Here is a 21560-nt window from a genome sequence, read left to right as displayed (position 1 = left end):
CACATTTTGAGATGTATTTAAGAAATATCAAAAGGTACAATTCTACACTTCCAGTTTTTCCTTTCCTTGACCGCTGCAGTTGTAACATAGTAAGGTATTTTCCTTTTCTTTTCACCCTTGGGAAAGGAATACAAGCAAATATCTAATCCTCATCAATGAGAAACATAGCTCCACAATAACCAACCTCCTTCAGAGCCTCTTCAAGACGTAGGGTCTTCTTCCGACCCAGCTCCCCAATGCGCCTCCAAAGGTCATCGAGCTCCTTCAGCTGAGACTCGATCGCAGCGGAGTCGGATGGCGAAGCCTTGGCCTGCAGCTCCCTGCCCGTGCGACGGACCGAATCCATTTGAACTGAACGGCTTTCCAGATCCTCTTCAAAAGCCTTGAGTGAAATAATTAATTATACACGTCAGTTCTAATACCAGCACCACCCCCTCCCACATGAATCACAATACAAGAGAAACTCAGCGCCAGCCAAACCTTGTGGTGCTCGACAAGTGCCATCACAGTGTCCAAATCCCCGTGCACGGGACCTTCAGCGATGAGGCCACTCTCAACTTTGCGCATCCAGTCCATGAGCGCCTGCACAGCCTCTTTGAACTGTCCAGAGAAGAGAAGGGCCTCCTCCAATTTACGCTGCCTGCAATCAAGAGGACCAGGTGTGAAAAGAAGTAATTCCACATGGCACTCCCATTCAACCATTAAGGTGGACTCTCAAAGAGAGACCAGTGCATACTTCTCAATCTTACATATTAATTAAATGAGGGTGACCAAGAGTTGAATACACTTAATTTAATACGCAAACTCTTCATGGTTCTAGCAATCGGGTAATAAGATGCTGGTCTATTTCTGGTAAGGCATTACGAGACACCCTAACAAAAAATTGCTGACTGCAGGACTGACACATTAGCAGTCGATTGATTACCTGACACTTGGCAGGAGACACACGCACAGCAAATGCCAGAAAAGAACTAATGCCATCCTTCGTGTCATCATCTCACGTGACAATCACTTTTGATGCCGTCCACCATTTGAAACCATGAAGTATTTTTTTGGCACTTAATCAGCAAACCTTTTGTGGATGAGAGTATTCATCGGCAAATGTCTGCTGGAGACAATGACATTAGAAAGTGTCTAATTCACTGAATATGGTGGCTGGCAAAACCCAATTAAGACATTACCCTGTCTTCCATTAGCAAAATGCTCATTTAACAGTCACTAATTACTGCTCAGGTGAATTTTAATAAACAGATGAGCTGCAAGTGTACCAACTAGATCAAAGATGATACATGGATAAAGAAAAAGAGGGATAAAAGACCTATGTAAAATGAAACGTTGACGGAAGTATAATGGGAAAATTGAACATTAAAATATAAGGATGATTCAGATTTGGGATTTGTTGAAAAAGGAATGCACATCTCATCAAATTATGGATTTGACCCTTCTCTAGATACTTTAAAGATTAACTATCAGCAATTCTATCTCGGACATCAGACTATCTCATGCAGCAGTTGGTTGCCAAAATAGAAACATAAAAAATATCAATTGCATTTATTTTTAATTGACAGGAGTGTGTGTTTTTTTGAAAGCTATTAATGAGGATGTTCAGGCACTGAACAGATAATGAGGGCACAACAGGGGGCCACCACACAGCACTGTTCCCCCCTCACTACCTGCTTGACTGCATCCCTCCCTCGCCCTCCACAACCTCAATTTCATATTAACTTAGATTGCGCAATACACCTTTACTGGCTGAATTGAAAGTGTAAATGGAAGTTTTACTGTACCAGAATGCACAAATGTTAGTTGTGAAAGCATTAAAACTTCATGTTTTCATTTAATTTTAACTCAAATTATTATCCATTCAAAATCTTAAAATTTAACCAAAATATAACAGCATTTACTATCCAAAAAACTCTCAGGATTAATTTCAAGTCACCTTTTACAAAATTTCAGCATCACTTAGCACAATACCACTCCCTTAATGTATAGTGATGGTTAATTTATTTTCATGGCCATGCAACTTTAACATAGAGACGGCCGAGCAATTATCTAGATAGCCTTTCCATTTTTTGGTATTTCACAATGCCAACACACATTTCTCACCTGTCAACTGATTTTCCACAAACACTGTTCCATTTCTCTTTGAGCTCCAGCGCCATCTGTTTCAGCGGTGCTTCATCAGTCTTTGGTGCTCTCTCCCGCAGTGACTTTCCTGACCTCATGGCCGCATCATAAGTTGGTTGCTTGGCCGCCAGAGACTTCTGGAACTCGCGGTGTTTTGAGAGAAGCGCCTTGATTCTATCTGGGTCACTGCCTGCAGCGCCCCCAGGTACAGCCGAACCCAAACCAGCAGCATCGGCTACATCAAGACCCTTTTCAGCTTCGGAGAGCCAGTTCATGAGGGATGACCATGCATCGTGGTACTCCTTGGCCTCCTTGTAGCCGTGGTCCAAGGCACGCGTCCTCTCCGCAGACTTGGAAACCACTCGCTCCCACCTGTGCTGCACACTCACCAACAGGTTCTTTATGAGGATCACGTCTGCCTTTTGGCTGAAGTACTTGAGGTGGGTGCCCTTCTTATCCAGGTTGAGCATCGCTTCGCGGTGGACGCCCACATCCCTCTGGAAAGCCTTGTGCTCCTCTATCTGAGCAAGGATCTGTTCCAGCACTCGAGAGACAGGCTTCAAATTACTCAACGTCTTCTCCGCTTCAGTCAGCCAGTCAACAAATGCCCGCAGCGCAGAGTGGAATTCATTCGCCTCACGCAGAGCAATCTCCAGCTTGATCTTCTTGTCATTGGCGCGTGACATAACACTTTCCCAGCGCTGCTTCAAGGTTCGCAGACTGTGTTGTAGGTTGGTGGCTGCCCCAGATGCAGACTTCTTGAGGTACTCGTTGCCTTGCTGCTGAAGCGTCTCTACCTTGGGTCGATTATTCTCCAATTCATTGTACACCTCCTACACGAGAATTTGAGATGGCAAGATTATAGAGAGCCATTTTGATGACTTCTGTGGATATTATGATATGGTAACAAAATGGGATATACAGACGAATATATACCAATTTTAATAAAGAAAACAACACAAGTAATGAGGCATTGGAATTACCACGGAGTACGAGGAACACAAGGATAGCATAAGGGTGGGATGAATTTGTAGGAACACATCATTTTAAATTGGAAGAAATTTGAATAGTAAACAATTTCAAATTGTTCCATCATGTTCAATTTAGCACATTTTTCTAAAATGCATAAAAAAACTAAAATCTTAAGAATGAGATTTCAAAAGCAATTTACAAAAAAATTATGGTCTTGCTTTTTAAAACACACAAAATTTTCTGATATCCTGGTCTTAAATATCCTGCCAACCAGGAAAATTAATGAAAAAATTTCAATCCAGTTTCACAAATAAATAAAAACGCACCAAAGTTATACAACCTCTCACACATGTCCTTAGAATTAAATATTAGACAACCAATTGTCAAGGGATTGCAACTTTACACAGTGAACTCATCATTAGGAAAACTGGATAATGTCTGTTACAAGTGGTAATTGGTGCATATTTGAAACCACTACTATAGATTAGGAGCCTCAAAATATATTAATTGAAAGTGAATTGGAACACAATTTTCAATAAATAATAGGTGGTGGCATTGAGAAATCATTGAAGAGCAGGTGGTAATGACACACACTGGCACACGAAAAGTTAACATATCACCGCCCTACTCGCAAACTGTATTTTCATCAGGTATCAGCCAAATGCTTAGGGTCACATCACATAAATGCTGATTGCATCTGGCTTGCAAACGGAATTAATTGGCTTGACTGAAGTAATTATTATTTAATTAAAATACAGTAGTCAAACAACTCATTGAAACTTTTCTAAGGACCCCAGAAAAAAGTTTAAAATGAGAGCACATGCAAGTAAAGGGAAAAGAAGAATTTTCACTGTTAAAATTGTTATTTTTTCACCTTATCTTTCGATTTTCAAGTAGCATAATATTCAAGTTCCCCAGTAATCGAGGAAAACTAAGCACAACAGAATCTGAGCTACCTCGTCATTAAACTAATGCAAACAGTTGCCCAACCTCACATTTTTTTAAGAAAAAACCATTTTTATTTCAGTGCAGTTCTTAGGGAATTAAGCAAGTATTAATACTTTCTTTATCATTCAGGAGTCCATCACTACTATATTTGTACCATCAAATGAGTGCAAATGATCCTAGTCATTAGTCACCCGTTCCTGGATTTTTTTCACTCCTCATAATTTCAACTTATGTGTGATGTGAACAGTCTCCCTTGGGTGTATTCACAATGCATAAATTTTGTAACTAACTCTTAGTCAGACAATGCATTTTTTCATGGCTTGAGTCTTTTCCTTGCAGACTGAGATTTTCAGCAGTTCACATTTCTGTCACTAGTGGCACTCTGACTACCCCACCATATTCAAATCCTTCGCCAAAACACCGTTCAAATTACCGCTCTCTCCCTTCTCTTAAGGTGCATGCATGTGTACGAAAAAATTCAAAAAATATTTTACACAGGCTCATGTACATCAGTAGCTGTTTTAGGATATGAACTTTTTTAACCCCTCATATAACGGGAAAACTGAAAATGAAATCACATAAATATGGGGCTCCAATTATGTTGGGAAAATGGGAAATGGTACAGGCTTGATAAAGCTGTTGTAAATAAAGAGAAAGCGTAAATTTCGATTATGCAAATATGGGATTTCACTGTACTATAGCTTGTTATTTCAGTTGTCACATTCATGAAAGATGACGGAATAATAGAGAGAGACTTGTGGTCTTCCTGTGACCATTCACTAAACATAATTACCAGAGAAGCATTTTAGTTTGAAACTTTCTAACAAAATATTTTCATGAACACCTACCGCCATGGATTGGATTCATGACCTGGAGAAATAACCAGATTAAAGCGGAAAAGAAGAAGAGCCAACCAAGCTCCACAGCATGCCTCATCCACTGCACATGCAAGTATTAACATTTGAATAGAAGGTAAGTTGAGGTACATCAACTTGCTCACTCACCATGAACCGCTCCAGCTGTTCCGTGGCCGTCTCAGGCAGTCCTCCCACGGGTTTCGATCCAGCAATCACGCCATCAACATCAGCCAACCAGAGCAGCATGTCCTGAAGGTCAGCACTGAATGCCTGCGCCTCCCTCAATGCCTCCTCAAGTTCCCGCTGCCGGTCTGCCGCTTTACCCAACAGAGCACGCCACTGGATATTTAACTGATTCAACCTCTCCTGAGTTGCCGAGGCATCCGCTGATCCCTTTTCTGACTCAACTATTTGCCTTCCAGCATCATTTAGTGTATCCACACTTGTTTGATGGGCCTGTATGTCATTGACCAGCACCTAAACCAATCAAGAGGAACAAATGTTTACAAATTGTTTTCTCTAAAGCAGCATTCCTTTCTCTATCAATTGAATCAGTTACCAACAACTCGCACAGTCTCCAGGCTAAAGTTGAAATTAAATTTAAAATACTTCGCCTTTCCACATACATCACTTTTATTACTACCTAGGTTTCGGTATGGTATAACATCATCAGACCTGATGATGTTATACCATAACGAAACCTAGGTAGTAATAAAAGTGATTTATGTGCAAAGGCGAAGTATTTTAAATTTAATTTCAATATGAAGAATTTCCACCAAGTGATGCCAGAAACTGTTTCATTTATCCAGGCTAAAGTCATGAAAAGCATGGGCCAAGTATAGGATAAGAATAAGAATATAGAAGATAAGAATTTTTTAGAAAACTCTTTCCAGACCTCAACCTTGAAATGATTGATAGCATTCAAATTTCAATCCATGTTGGATGAAGTCCAACCACATAGAAAATGAATTTTATTTATTTTCATCCCATAGAAGCAATAATCTGCCAATGCTCTTTGACAATGACTTCTGTACCTACTGCATTATACTTACTATTGACACTATATTTCAGTCTGCAGATATTCACACATTACCAAGCATGAAAAAGTTTTCACTTTGGAACATAGCGATTGTGAGGCAATAATATTCACACCTCCACAACCCCCGATGAAAGACACCCCCACACATGGGAGTGAAAAAACCCCCACAACCCCCAATTCTGAGAGATGCACTCCTCATACCTTCAGCTTAGCCAGCTCCACCTCCAGAACCTGTGGGTCCCCAGCAACCGGCTTCAGGGCGTCAAGAGTGCCATCCGTGCGCGATATCCACACCATCAGTTCCTGGAGTGCATGCTGGAATTGCCCGAGTCGAAGGAGGGCATTCTCCAGCTGCCGCTGCCGGTCCACCATTCGCTTCAGCAGCTCATCCCACCGGCGGTTGACCGTGGAGAGGGGCTCCTTGATGGCCGTTGCTTGGTCCGCAGAAGTCCTCTCTGTCAGCTCTTGGGCTTGCCTTCAAGGGCAAATGCAGAACATCAGCAAATCAATTTACCACTGGTGTGAAGAGGAAACACTACGCACATGGTCTCACTAAGCAGAAGCATATGTTATGAGTGGAATAAGAGGCAAAAAGTTTTAGTAGCATGCAAAAATTTTGATATTTAGAGGATAGAAACAGCATCTTTTCACTATACATCCAGTAATACTTTCAAAATTAATAATATGAGATTCACTTGCTTGCATTTTTGGCACAGCAAAAAAAACATTAAAAGATTTAGCATTTAGATCATAATAATTCATTCCATTATTTGTTTGAAGACAGAAAAATTTCAGAACTAATAGTTGTACTTAAAAACTTATTTCACTCCTAAATTATCTAAATTTTTTAACCAGACTCCATTTTCAGTAGGATTCTTCTTTTTTTTTAATAAATTAAAATTAATACACAGACTTTTCATTATTACCTCAATGCTTCATTCTTTGAAGATATTTAGGTTCTTTTCCATTCATGCTAGACAATGAAGTTCTTGCAGCCCATATAATATTTTACCACATATCTGAAGCAGATTCTACATAAAGAGCATTTTTTACAAAATGAAAAAAATGGTATGTAGTCAATGAAATAATGATGTTTCACCACTTCTTTCTGAAAATATTCATATTTGTCTGCTCGTTAAACCATAAGATGGCAAATTTTGACCATGTAAGGTGATATTAATTTACTCATGAGACACCACATCTCCTGGCCAGCTGACTCATAAAACGCACTTTTTTTTCCAAAATGTGCTCTAAAATCAGTCTACATCTTATGGGCCGGGGATATGCATATGGGTATAATTTTAACCTATAAGCGCAAGCGGATTCATCGGAAAAATACCTTCCATTACATATTTTTTCCCACATCAGGCATTGAAGTCAGTTGCCGTTATTACAGATCTCGCTTATATCACTGTTTTGAGCCAGTATTTAGCAACAGGACTTTAATATTTTGTCAAAAGGACTTCCAAAAAAGATTCCCACATAAATTGTAAATGCATACATAGTAAGACTTACAGTAACATCTCACTGGTGTTGCTACTACGAAACTTAGTACTCGTTGGGTGATGTCGACCATCTTCTAATACATATTTACATTGAATTTCTCCTGATAAACTTAAAGTCTATCAGCATTCAACCCTAATTAGCTAGGGAATATTAACTAGTGTTAAAATAATATACAGAAGATAATTATTGCATATAAAGTTCCAATATAATATCCTCATGAAATCTTATGGGAAAAGATTGTTGTACAGTATTGAATATAAACTTGAAAACGTGAATTATGCTTCAGAATTGGGAAAGGGGGGACCTGAAAGGCATTTTGGCCCAGTGATGATGAATTTTCAGGAGTCTAGGATAAATAAACATTGATCTACATGTAGCTGCTAATTTTTCAAAGTAAAAATTCAACATTCTTTGTATTAAGTGTTACAATCAAAATACTTTCATGTTTTCCATCTTTAAAATTATGCATAATTGCTTTTCCTCCTCATTTTCACCTGATTTCATACAGAAAATAAGCAGCCAGACAAACCCACACACTCCAATACACATCTCTGATACAGGCAACTGCCAGTATGGTCACACACACAAACACACAAAACATGCTACGCTATCACTTAAAGCCATGCATGGAAACAATTTTATGCTCCCAAATCTGCAGCAGTGCTAACATCTCCATTTCTGCAATTTGTCACTTGCCTTCTCAAACTCCTGTCCTCATAATCCCCATTCAACATATCAAGGCGCAAGTGCCAGCACAAGGGAGAGAGACAACAGTCATAGATTACAAACCAGCAAATGATGAAATCAGGTCATCATCAAAAGTATTTTCCATCCAACCAAACCACAGCACTCAACCCAAATATTGAATTCTCAGCAAATACATAGAAAATATTTGACTCAGAAAATAGAGGTCTTATGTTGAGAATACTTCCTCAGGGAACATGTTAAAATGATAAAATAGATCACCTAAAGTACCATTAAAATGAGTTCTTAATCAATACCTACCTCAATAATAATAATAATAATTGCTACAAATCAACAATTTAGAAGAATAAAAAATATTTCAATTTTTTGAAGCCATTTTATGTCGATTTCATCATGATCGCAAATATCTTTCTCATGATCCAAATAACGGCAAGATATGTCATGACAGTGACTTAAGCAGAGTCATCCACTGATGTTCATAAAATGTGCAGGAATTTCACAATGTCAAAATCATTTGCCTTAACTAGGGATCATCCCAGTAGCCCAGGTGAATTACTTTTACACCAAGAAATTCCTGTACCTTGCATGATGATATCGTGCTAGGTGCAGAAAATACAACATGATGCTAAGAGCAAAAGGAAACACCAATCCACTTCTAAAAAGTGCTAACTTAAGAATACTCTATTGACGAACAACTAACGCAAATCTAGTGATGTAATTTAGCATTTCATTACACTTGAATGTTCACCTTTACTGTAGATCGTAGGCTTTCGCAGCTGTTGAGAACTACCTCTGCGTTCACCTTTACTGTTTTGAAAACCCTAAAAAGATACTAAACCAATATGCATCAACAAATTGGCTACTGCTGACATTGCTAATGCTGATCACTTTTTACAATTCTATTGTTACTGATTATTGATTTGTAAAATATCCAAATGAAGTTTTAACCTCCCCCACCTTGACTTTGAGTGCACAAAAACCTTAATTTTACACATTTTTGACAACTAACCCCCTGAAACAAATAATGTTTAGCTATACTGCACATAAATGATGATGATATTCTTCAAAATCATATTTCCCACTGGCTATTGTACTATGGGATGGAAATGTTTTCCTATAACATATCAGCAACTCTTCATAATCGACTTCCATTCCTCTGAATATGATTCTTGGGTCTTTAATCGTGACGCAGTAGTTTCAAATGGTATGGCACAGAGTCATTGCTTACACCAGTGGTAGAAAATCACCCACATGCTCTCACAAGGTATCCTTTGCTCCTTGAGAGCACATTAGCAAAAACCTCTCATGCACGACACACCCCATCCCTAACCTTCCACTTAGCACCTTGCCCCAATTCTTTAAGGTGCCCTCTCAATGGAATATTGGAAAAGGGAAATGAAATGCAAATTGAGAATGCCAAATAAGGGTGATGATCCTTTTAGCTGTGAGATCAGTTCATTTTTGGTGGCATCCTGTGCAATAGCCCCAGCTAAAGCCACTAGCTGTTTTCAGGGTCGATTTGGGTTATACCATTCGCACATGTGGTGATGAGGGATGATTCACTTGTAGAGATTTCAAACATTCAGGGCAAGAAATTAGGGTGGAGGCAGCATAACAGTGGCCAGTTTAAATTGGTGGAAATTAACCATGATGAGGGTAGTGAAATAAACTTGGCACTTCCACAATAAAGATTTAATACTTCACACGACTATGGTTTCAATGCTGAGCATCATCATCTGGTGACATAAATGAAAAATGTTTCAACTTGTATAGCCTGGCTCCAAGAGGGGAGGAAGGTAGGGGGAGTAAGGGAGAGGGAGTAAGTTGAGCACTGGTGCAGCAACCTATTAGTGGATTAGGGGAGGGGGAGGGTATGTTTTCAATGGTTTCTGGCTTAAATTTGTGGAAGTTTATGTACATTAAAAGAAGAACACCATGTATCCCTCCACCGTTCTTAGAAAGAACACCAGAAAAAAAACACATTGTGTTCGAAACCATGGTCTTGTGACACATTAAATCTTTATGTGTAAGTGCAAAGTTTCTTTTTCTACTCTCAATATAATGGAATCCCACAAAGTTAAGCCTGAAACTGTTATGTTTATGAAATTAACCTTAGTGAAAAATAATTAAATTGTACTTTCCCACGACAATTTGTTTCATACAAAGAGTTTCAATGCATCATCCTTAAGTGCAATGCAAGCTTCTAAGTGCTGAATGTGGTAGTCCTGTGTCCACAGCAAAAGTGAGCCGGGTAGTAGGGTGGGATGAGTGGAGCACCACTTTGCCACCTCTGACAGCAACAATCCCCACCCACACCACCCCTTCCTCCTCCCGCCACCCCGGTGCCTCCTCACTACTCGTCCCGCCCACACCACTCTCACCGAGGACATGGGTGCTTCACTAGGGGCTTTCAAACTTAAGCATATTTTTGAGGGGCGATTTGTTTGTTGGACAAAACAGAAAAAAATTCAGGAATACGAATGTAGAAAAGCAGTGGTGCCACCATATGCTCTAACCATTGCAGGCTCTTGAGAAAAGACTCTTGTTAAATATTACATGGGAAACACGAGTGATCCTAATTCATTTCAAATATTCAAGGTTTGTACAAAAAACTTCGGTAACAATTTTTCCCCAACGTATCAAGAAGTGCCAAATTCAGACCATCAGTTGAGTGTGTACATGATCGCAGATGGTATTGGTTGATGAGAGTGCATACCAATAATACTGAAAATTTGGCAATGCAAAAGATCTGCCCTAAACTTGTCCTGAAGGTCTTGATGGATGATCATAATTACAGTCTAGCATCAGCTTGTGAAGACCTTTTGCAATGGCATCATGACAATTCCCCAACCCCCTTACAGTCCCCCTTGACTTGGCACCAGCAGGCTACTATTTCCCATTCTCAAAAGTGATATCCTTCCTCAAAGGACACCACCATGGGACCCTAGTCAAAGAGGTTTGTACATGCACCCTCAAGGACCTTCTGGAATCCGTCAACGAGGGAGCCTTCGAGCCGCGGAAAAGTCACTGTAAAAAGTGTGTTGACACTCAAGGGATGTACTTAGAAAATTTTTGAGGCATTGTAACAATATCTGAAATAAATCTATTTTTCCCAAACTTTTCCCGATACTTTTTATGCAACCAATGTATCATCATACATGTGGCTGAAAATGAGTAATTTTGATTCAGTTAACTGAAGCAATGGAAACTTTTGAGTGTGGAATTATGTTGGGCATGTCACAGCACTGTGCCAACCTCCACATTTTTTTGCAAATTGACTCAAGGAAAGGGTGTTTATGTGCACCCATCCCTTGAATCAATTTGGTGCACCATCAGAAACAGAGCTACCACCACCATCACCAGTACACCTCTACAACTAGGACAAAACTTAGCTCTGACCTATTAAGGGCTTCCACTTTCACCATGTGTGGATCCACTTCACTCTTGAAGTCCTTGAGCTGTCCTATTTGCTTCTTCACTGCGTCAATGTCACTGCCCAGGGCACCCATTCGTGCAAATCTATCTTCAGCACTGTTTAGGAACTCCAAAAGATTCTGCGAAAGATACAATAGCATGGATATTATATTTAAGCAAATAAAAATTACAGGCTAGAATCGAAATTATCCATTTTATCATCAAAAGAGAAACAATAATACTAATCTGGACAAATATCTGCATATCTATGTTGGATAACATTGAAATGAATGATAAGTGGGCTATCTTACTGATTCCAATGGAGGGTTTCTCCTACCTATTATAGATGATGAAAATGACTTGACAAACAATTGAGAATGATTACAGGTCTATTGCCAATTTTTCAGGGGCAACGTCCTGGTGAAAGATGTGCCTGAAGATAAATGGTATGCGCAATCATTGCAGAATGACAATAGTGCAAAAACTGTCACATGAGTACGAGAGACAAGTTATAAGGCACCACCTCATGACTCAACTGATGAGAAGATTGAAACGGCTGTCAATTTCTAGTTTTTGTGGCTCGTTGAAAAATTCCTGGCAGAGGATTAAAAGTGAAACTATCATTATGTATTTTTAAAAACATGGAATTATTAATGCCCTACATGATGTTATGCAAGAGGAAAGTGACAGCCCTAACAAACATAACTGCATATATGATTTTAGCAGCAATGGCGACAAATTTCTGAGATTCTACAATGAATAAACATTGATATAGCTGCCAATTTTTTAATGTAATGATTCCATTTTCTCCATATTAAATGTTAACATTCAACTATTTTGATCCTTTTTGGTCTGATCCGAGAATTTTTCGTAAATTCTTACCTGATAAAGCACAGTGCTAAGATATAGATTGGGCTAGGATATAGAGTGACGAGTTTTAAATTCTCAAAGGTATGTGCACAAATAATAAATTAATGCTGTAAATACATAAGATGATGCAAAAACGCTCATTCAGGAAGCATGTGTATCAAAAATGGAGTACATTCTTGCGAATAATCACAAGAAATCAAATCTCTCCTCCATTTCCCCAATGCAAAGGGTTGAGAAATGACAGCTAAAGCAGAATTGTGCATTGTTCGAGTACAATCCACAGACCCGGGCGGAGGAGGAATAGGAGAGAGAGCACCAGGAACAAATGCACACCTTCAGTGTTTCATGGAACTCCATGGCTTTCTCCATGGCATCAATCAGATTCTCTTCCCGTTTTGCGTAGAGGGCTGTTATGTTGTCCCAAGCTGAGTCCAGATCTTCAATGTGTTTCTTCACTTCTGGCTTGTCTGGCTCACCACACAAGTTCATCAAGCTGTGCCCAGTTTGGCGCACCTGTTCCACTTCTGGTTTCGTCTACAGAAAAACACAAGAAACTCACTCAGTTAAGATGAACAAGTATCATCGTAGGATTGTGTGGAACATAGTACACTAGGTTTCTCAGGACCCTGGTGTGATTAATGGTCCACCCCTTCAGAGATGTGACAGCAACTTAAAAGAATGGAACTCTTAATTGTGTAAAATTCTTATGCAAGTTCCTCCTAATTCATTCAAGCATTGTCATTACTCCATCAAAAAAATTCCATTTGCAAAGCTAAATTATTTGTCGGTAATAGACAATTTATATGGATTTGGAATACAAAAACAAATCAAACGGTAATTTGACAGAGCTGCTGGGATACCATTAATTTTTATAAAATCAAAACATCAACTCCAATACATTGGTGTTGATTGTCTATTCTCAAAAATGTAAATGATATTTAAAGGCAACGGGATATCTCAAAAGGTAACAATAAGGCTACAAGCTTAATTCATTAGTGAATTTGATCTGGTGACAACATGTCCCAAAGCATAAGGCTCACCTGATCAATTTCAAGTTTGATTTCCTGTAGGGCATCTTTCTGCTGTTGTATAGCCTTTGGCTCCACGGCTGGTGGCTCTTGAGAAGACAATGAATCCTGGAGGTCACGTAGTGTCCGCATAACCCCATGAAGTTCGTCCCAGAACCGATTGGCCACTGATAATGTGTCTTGCAATGAGCGACTGCGATCATTGGTCGCTCTCTGCACTTCATTCCACAGCTTGTTCAGCTTTTCCAGTTTACGCTTTATGTCTGCAAATACAGAGTTAAATTTATGGTTTCAGGCTTCAAGAGGATTTCCAAAGAGATACAAAAATCAACACATACAGGCAGATGGGAAAGAGGAAAGGAGATTTATCATATGGAAACCAATTGATACTTACTCATGTAATTCATACACTTTTGTTCCTAAAACTTTGGCGAAAATATTAGAGGCAGGTCTCATACAAATCACCATTATTCTATAGCATTTCTGAAAGGCAAATTTTCGTCAAGGCTCCCCTTTTACACTTGTACAGCCCAAAACTTCCCCACAAGTCATTCAAAAGACCAATGAAATGAAGATTTTCATTGCATACAAACCGCTATTTATTTAATAATTAACAATTTGAACTTATAAGAACCTCTTACAGACTTAGAAGAAACTATTTAATCGTATTTCACGTAAATAATTTCATCAAAAGTTGTTTAGTAACAGCACCTCAGTGGGATTGAGGTGAACAGTGGAGGCACTTACCCTTATTAATACTCCACTCACTGTGATCAACTGATCAACTATAGACCCAATGATTTTAGAGCACTTCACTAAGAATGACCAAGAAAAGCATTGCGATTGTGATAAAAACACGAACACTAATTATGTATGATGTCACCGCATGACCACGAAATTATTTCCTCTGATTAATTAATGGATTACACAAGTAAAGACATTAAGCACGTAAAGACAATTAGCATTAAAGGTCATAAAATTACTATCACATGACTTGGCTAGTTTTTTTTAATATTTCACCTTATTGAAATGCTCCTTGTCTAAAATGTGAGGAAGCAATGGTAAGAGTGAACTGCCACAGGAACTGTGCGCGAGGGAAATGGTACGATTGGAGCAGCAATTGGCCAAGGCAAGCCACAAGTACTCACCATTGATGGCTGGATCTGCACGTCCACCAGCCTTGCTTATGACATCATCTGCAGCGCGCTTCACGGCCTCGTAAGCAGATTCACGCTCCACCAAATCCTCAGCCAAGGCAGCATTCTCGTCCATTTGATCTCGGATTCTCGGAGGGTGGGCTGACACGGGTTCTGCTCCTGACACCTGCATTGATCATTGAGTGGAGGATGAGATTCATTTATCTACACACAAGAGTAATGCCCCTCTGCAATTGGACTTTTTTGTTTCAATGAACTATTTACAGGAAAAAGTATACTTCATCAAGAGATCGACCATTCATAAAAGTAAATCTAAAATTCCTCAGACAAAATAAATGGATTTGCAGTCTTCCGCATTGGTGCTTCCACGCATTGGAGGGTGGATTTTTTCAGAAGGAAAGAAAAAGCAAAAAGCATTAAACTGAAAAGCAACTCAGGAAAATGCCAATTGTTCAAAGATATTGAAATGGCAGTGACTTGCCATTTCAAAGAGAGGAGAAAAAGTAGCAGTGAAAGAGTTCCCCTTAGATATCAATTTAATTGCTTCTAGGCATGGCTCAAATCCTCTGAACTGTACTTATGGAGGTGCCGCACTTAAATGGATGTGCCAATGCAAGTGAACGGCCATCAGTGGCGGTGGAAACAAGACTTGCCTGCTCAGCGGCACTCCCTAGAGCCCTCAGCATCCCTTCCAGCTTGTCGCTGAACTGACTGCTCTCCTGCAAGGCCCTCTCCAGCTCCTGCTGCCGCGCACGAATCTCACCACGAAGTGCAGAATACCTCTTGTTGTCAGCATCCAGGAGCTCCTGGACACGCATGGCTTCTTCCTCTCCGCACAGACTCATCAGGGCTTCTCCAGTCTTGTTCAACTTGTCCACCAGGGGCTTGTGTTCATTTATGGATTGCAGGAAGAGCTAGGGTGCAGAAAGCAATCGTTAAATACCACTCACCTCCACAAGAGCAAACTGTGAATCAATTTCAAGGGAATACAATAGGAGCAGCACAGACAAGGTTCACAGTTCGTCCATGTTTAGTTGATGTGCAAATGTCGGGTAAACAAGCGCAAACAATACTGGCTTATTCAACACAATATTACTGCTCATTAATTCAAAGCAACTTGATATTGAATTTAAACAATCATTAAATTGCAACATCATGATCTTAAATTCATCAAATAAGACCAATACATAAAAATGAGTTTTCGAGAATAATAAAAGAATAGAAAATATGCCTTTCTTATTTAGGATTGTCCATGTCTGTGTTAACATAGTTGGCTCTATGGCTTCGTAAAAATCAGGCAAAATTAGAGTTTGGTTTAGTTTTCCACTAATCAATCAATTAGCCCAAAGTCTAACTTGTGCTCCCACAGCGCATTTCATGCCAAAATATACCGCATTTGACACCATATAAGATGCACTGGCATTTAAGAAACACACTCATTTCAGCAGGGCACACCCAAGAGAAGTTTTAACAGTCTGTGCATAAGCTCCACTCCACCAATTTTATTTTTAAACCAATAATTCCACTCAGTAAGATGAGCACACGCTGATTTGTTATGATCATGTTATGATAAAATACAATCAAGTTCATTCCACATCTTGCTGCCAAATCTTTTGACATTGCAGAAGTGAGCAACATGATATTCATGTCATACAATAGGGATGAGCTTGATAAAAACAATCCCATAGGCAATATTCTACAATTGAATAATAGATATATAAGAAAATGTAATCGAGTCAAAATAGGCAACGCTGGGGTAAAAATAACAAAGTATTGAACGTCAAGTCGTGCAGTTCAAACCGACACACATCCAAGACGTGAATGATTTTTTTAACCATACTTTTGGAAGAAAAGGAGCATCTTATATGCCATCATACATATTACTTGACTCCACGGCAGTAGAAATTGCCATGAGCACAATTCCCTTGATGGGGAGGGAGGGGGGGGAGAGAGAGCTAGCAAGAGCGGGGACAGGGCTCACCTCATTGCGATCCTGCTGCTGGGCGATGAGGTCAGGCCTCAGGGCAGGGGTGGTCAGTGACGCTATCTGGTTCTCTGCATCATCCATCCAAGAGGAGAGAGTGGCATGGGTGTCACGCAAGTGTTCCGCAAGAGGCAGGGCCTGCTCCAAGGCAGAGAGTCTCTCACCACTCAGCTTACACACCAAGTCCATGGCTTCCCTCAATTCCTCAGTGCGCTCTCGAATTAGTGGGGCATCCTCATGCTGTGCTGATTCACGCAACACCTGAAACATCATCACCATCCATCATCTCATGAACTTAAGTTTTTTGGTCAACATTGCATTCCTACTGGCATTGCTGCAATGCAAAATTATACTAGAATGTGATTACTAATAAATATGCAATAATGAATACGCATGGGAAATTTTAAACTACACCCAAAATATCCTCTCTCAACTCAACGGTACTTTTCAATAAGCATTATGTTAGGCATTTATTACTGTTTCTATTTATTACCTCCATTATGTATTGCTGTTCAGCCATATTATCGATTCATAATAAGGCACAAGATGGCTAACAGAAAATTTTGCTATGTGTCTGAGAACTGACACCATACTAAAAAATACCATGCTAGAAATCATTAATCATCTCTGGATGATTTAAGATTACCTGTTATCCAGTTAAGGCCAATAATGAACTGTCCTAAGCACCAAATTAAAATTTATGCCATTAAGTAAAAGATGCTACAGAGGTCAATTATTTTGGTAATGCACCAAGGCTAGCCTTCAAACATAGCTTAAAACACAGATGGCTGTAATGCCATGATTTTGAAATTGAATACTTCCCCAAAACTCGCGTTGCCACAATTAGGTCGATAAAACAACTAATTAAGAATGATGCTCGCAGAAAAACTTATTACCCCCGATAATTAATTATTAATAGAGAGAATCATGCATTACATTTTGCATAAAATTAAGACTGTTTTTGCAGGCGAAAAATGAAATAAATGACAGGCTAATAATAAAATAAAAACTAAAAAATAGAATTTTGATTACAAAACATTATCTATACAGAGGAATCAAAGTTTGAAATAGGATTACAACATGGTTTAGAATTTGAGACTTGATGAGTATAGTGATTCTGATTTGGGATTCATTTTTGATCAATCTTTGGACTTAACTTATCCTTATGTTTTTACACTGGGAATTGATTACTATATTTCCTCCCTCGTGACGTACACTGTGATAACACCTACATTTTGCCATAAATTATGCAAAAAATAATCAGTAGTTGGAAGAAATCCATTCATTTCAATTGCTCTCAACATGAACAACATTAGCACAATAAAATATATCGGAATGTACATGAGAGAAAATAGGAGTTCAATTCTTGGGTTCAATGCAATATCTAGCTGGGATACAAAATATATTAATGTTTGAATTGGCAGTATGAGACAATTGGCATTAGATAAGTTTATTAAACTAGTAAAGGGACATCCCTAACATAACAAGAGTTTTCAAAAGTATGATATTCGGTAAACATTCCATAAATGTCTAAAATAACTTTTCCATGTTCCATGAACAAGAACTTGGAATGGGGTAAACTAAAATATTGTTTCCAATTTACTATTTTATTTATTTATTTATTTATTTATTCAGTATAAGTCCGAAAACAGCACATTTTGGCCTTTACATCGAACTATTAACAACGATAACAATGGACACATTTACAAACACCCAAGCCCTAGATGGAGAGAAACTCACCCAGGCGGGAATCGAACCCGCGACCCTTGGAATGGCAGACGAGGACGTTACCCCGCCGCCACCGGGGTCGGCAATGGGTTACATACCAGCATCAATCATTGGCTCATATAAATTTAAATGAAATTTTGGGATCAAAATGAGGGCCAGAGGAGACTGAACATCAAATCATTTGGAAGAACTATCTGCAAGAGCACACCTTCTTGGCAGCAGAGAGAACATCCCTCACTCGTCCCTTTTGGCTGGAAACGTCGTCATTCAGGGCCCTGTGTTCTTTCAGCTGCACCCGAATCACTTCTGGCTCCGAGCCTGGGGGCTCTGCATCTCGAATTTGCGCCTCCACCTCACGGAACCATTCCAGAAGCTCATCCACGTCAGCCACCACCTCAAGTGAGCGAAGTTTGGAGAGACGCAGCCGCTCAGCTCGTCTCTGTATTTGCTCACAGATCGCCTCAAATCGCCGACTATCCCTCGTCACCAGAGCCTCCACTGTGGCAGCACCCTCACCCGGTGACACCTGTGCAAAGGCGCAACATGGTATCACTAAGTTATTCTATGCTTTCACACATTACGCATGCTTGTAAAATGTAATCAATGTTTTCTAAATATACTTCACTGTCAAAAAAAACAATTACTCCTTTTTCGCATGGTAAATAAATAATAACATTTTAATTCTACACTGATTGTATGAGATTTCATTGACACCAGTAACAGATATTTTGTACACAAATTATTCTACAAAAGATTCCAGCAGTCAAAAAAATAATTATCTGAGGATAACTACGGCACAATATTTTATGGGATCCTTAAATATCACTGGGAATGGAAACCCTAACCCTCCATCAGCCCAGTACTCTACCCACTTGACTACCATGACCCCTTTACTTAAGTTATTTTGATATAAACATTTAATTGTTTAGACAGCAAGAGACAAAAGTAGCCAAGACTAACTTCAGCAAAAGGAGTCAAACCCTACCACCTCCCCCCTTTTATCACCTGGCAAAGTTGAGGCCCAACAAGGCAAACTGTCTCCAGTAGGGGTCGATGTTCCGCTATCTCCTCTTCCAGTCGGCACACTTCTGACTCAGCGCCAAGGCCAAGGAGACCTCCTCCTGACCCCCCACCTCCCCCACCACCCGATGACGAGTCCACTGACTGCAGAGTCGACTCTGCATTTGTCATCCACGCAACCAAGTCTCGACGGGCATCATGGAACTGCTGAGCCAAGGGCAAAGCCTCCTGGGCCTGGCGAAGGACATCCGCAGCACGAGCTGTGAGGTCGGCAAACCTCCGCCCCAATGAGTCAAGCTTGTCCTTGAGCTGCAGGGCCTCATCGCCCGAGATGTGCTTCATCAGCTCGAGGCCAGAGTCCACCGTCGAGTCAACACTTGACTGTCGCCCAGCAACCTCCTCCGTGAGGTTAGCCAGGGAGTCCATGTGCCTAAGCAGTGGTTCTACATGTACCGGAGGCACCTTGTGGCGCCCAAGCCGGCGCTCCGTCTCCTCCATCCATGCCAAAAGATCTTGATAGGAGAGGACCAGGTGGCGGAGGCCAGCGCGGGACTCCTGCAGCAGGTCAGCCACGCCGCATGATGCATTGGCAAGGGCGGCATAGCGATCTGCCACCTCTTGGAGACGATCCGCCAGCATTGTGGCTTCGTCCTCACCAACCAGCGCCATCAGGGTGCTGGCCACCTCCGTCAGCCCATTGAAGGCTGGCTTCTTGCTAAGGATTTCACCGTGGAGGGCCTGAGAAAAGTAAAGCATGGAAAAGTATGAACATCGCTGTCTTTCTTACCACTATTCTATTAATAACTGTTTAATTCCATTAAAAATAAGCTAATGACCCACACTGTAAAAATATTCTTACTTTACACTGAAAATTATTCTTACTTTGATATTCAGTTAAGGTTAAAATTTGTACATTTTATACTTATTGCTGTCAAATCAGGCATCTGGTCAAATACAAATCTTCATATCAAAGAGATAATTTCACCAAAAACCAGCTCAAATGTGTATATAGGGGGGCCAAACAAAATTCAAAATGATCAATTCAATCATTCTTCATTTTTAATTTCACGAATATAGTAGCAATAATTTTATTTTGTGACTGAGGCCATTTGCATCAATGAATATAGTTGGAGATAAATGATACAAATGTCCGTGTGTACATGTATAAACCAATCACAAATTAATACATAAAAATAGCCAGACTTCAAAATGATATGAGTGCCAGACTAAGTTTTACAAGATTCTTAAATTAGAACTATCCACACTTCAAGTGCAAAATCCTTTTGCCCGCATTGCATCCAATCAATTGCATTTGTGGCCTCCGACAAAGGCAACATCATTCCAACTAAAAAAAATCACTTGATCTTTGATTGGGGAAACATAAGTACGGAACTCACAGCCTGGCTTTGAGTCTCCTCTTCTCCCCCCACCCACCCTCACTCCCCACTGCACGGGCCCAGGTCATCAAGAGGGGGGACCCTTTGCAACTAAGTGAACTTGTGGGCCCAAGCAGTCCCAGACCTAGAGCAGGGATGTGGGGTGGACAGGCAATGCATTACGGAGAGGGTAGACTTGCAAACTTGAGTGGGGCAATGGAAATGAGTTTGGAGGGGCAGGGCCCCACTCACATCGTGCTCCCGTATGCGCTGCTGAATCTTCTCCTCATCTGTGGGCACCAGCTCCATGTCCTTCACCTTCTTCTCCGTGCGATCAAGCCAATCAACCAAAGGCACAAGACGGTCCTGGAAGTCCTTGGCAACAACCATTGCTTCCGTCAGCGCCTCCATGCGGCGCTGTGCACCATCTTGCAGAGCTTCATAGCGACCTGCCAATTCCCTCAGCTGGCGCTCTATCTGCTTTCGCTCCTGAGCATCTGCATTGGCCGCTACCTCATTGCCCATGGCAAACAGTGAAGAGATGGAGCTTTGGCGATCCAAGAGCATCTTGTTGAGAAACTTTCAAGGAACAAGCATAAGAAGGGAACATTAGAACCTCAATACTCAACGCAGGGCGCAACTGTTATTGTAATTTTGCTCGCAGAATAATTTGTATTAATAAAAACAATATATTTGATCATCACCTTTTCTCAATGGCCACATGAAGGGTGTCATACACATTTTATGTGGCCATTCACCTCATTTTTGGTACAAGAGCTCTTTCATGACTTGACTAATTGAATTTTCAGCTACTGAATATAGCCATAAT

At 40.2% G+C, this 21560-nt stretch overlaps 1 protein-coding gene across 37 annotated transcripts in view; it reads right to left on the bottom strand.

Annotated features, from left to right (window-relative positions):
• Positions 1-21560, bottom strand: part of shot (dystonin-like protein short stop) — a 465355-nt gene that overhangs the window by 59130 nt on the left and 384665 nt on the right. For 32 of the 37 annotated variants that reach the window (XM_071592974.1, XM_071592987.1, XM_071592975.1 and 29 more), the window contains 15 exons: positions 20984-21310; positions 19341-20093; positions 18544-18861; positions 16605-16868; positions 15277-15537; positions 14615-14789; positions 13479-13729; positions 12772-12972; positions 11554-11708; positions 8146-8157; positions 6145-6418; positions 5052-5381; positions 2107-2960; positions 481-640; positions 185-382 (listed from right to left, as the gene is read on the bottom strand). In XM_071592974.1, coding sequence (XP_071449075.1) covers positions 185-382; positions 481-640; positions 2107-2960; positions 5052-5381; positions 6145-6418; positions 8146-8157; positions 11554-11708; positions 12772-12972; positions 13479-13729; positions 14615-14789; positions 15277-15537; positions 16605-16868; positions 18544-18861; positions 19341-20093; positions 20984-21310 — 4533 coding nt within the window. The remainder of the gene's footprint in view (positions 1-184; positions 383-480; positions 641-2106; positions 2961-5051; positions 5382-6144; positions 6419-8145; positions 8158-11553; positions 11709-12771; positions 12973-13478; positions 13730-14614; positions 14790-15276; positions 15538-16604; positions 16869-18543; positions 18862-19340; positions 20094-20983; positions 21311-21560) is intronic. The other 5 variants (XM_071593006.1, XM_071593004.1, XM_071593005.1 and 2 more) reach the window with 1 other exon arrangement.

The sequence above is a fragment of the Hetaerina americana genome, unplaced genomic scaffold, assembly GCF_022747635.1.
Source record: "Hetaerina americana unplaced genomic scaffold, ioHetAmer1.1.p SCAF_5, whole genome shotgun sequence".
Taxonomy (NCBI): Eukaryota; Metazoa; Arthropoda; class Insecta; order Odonata; family Calopterygidae; genus Hetaerina; species Hetaerina americana.
Note: the sequence above shows the minus strand (reverse complement) of the source record. Positions and strands in the feature narration are given on the sequence as shown.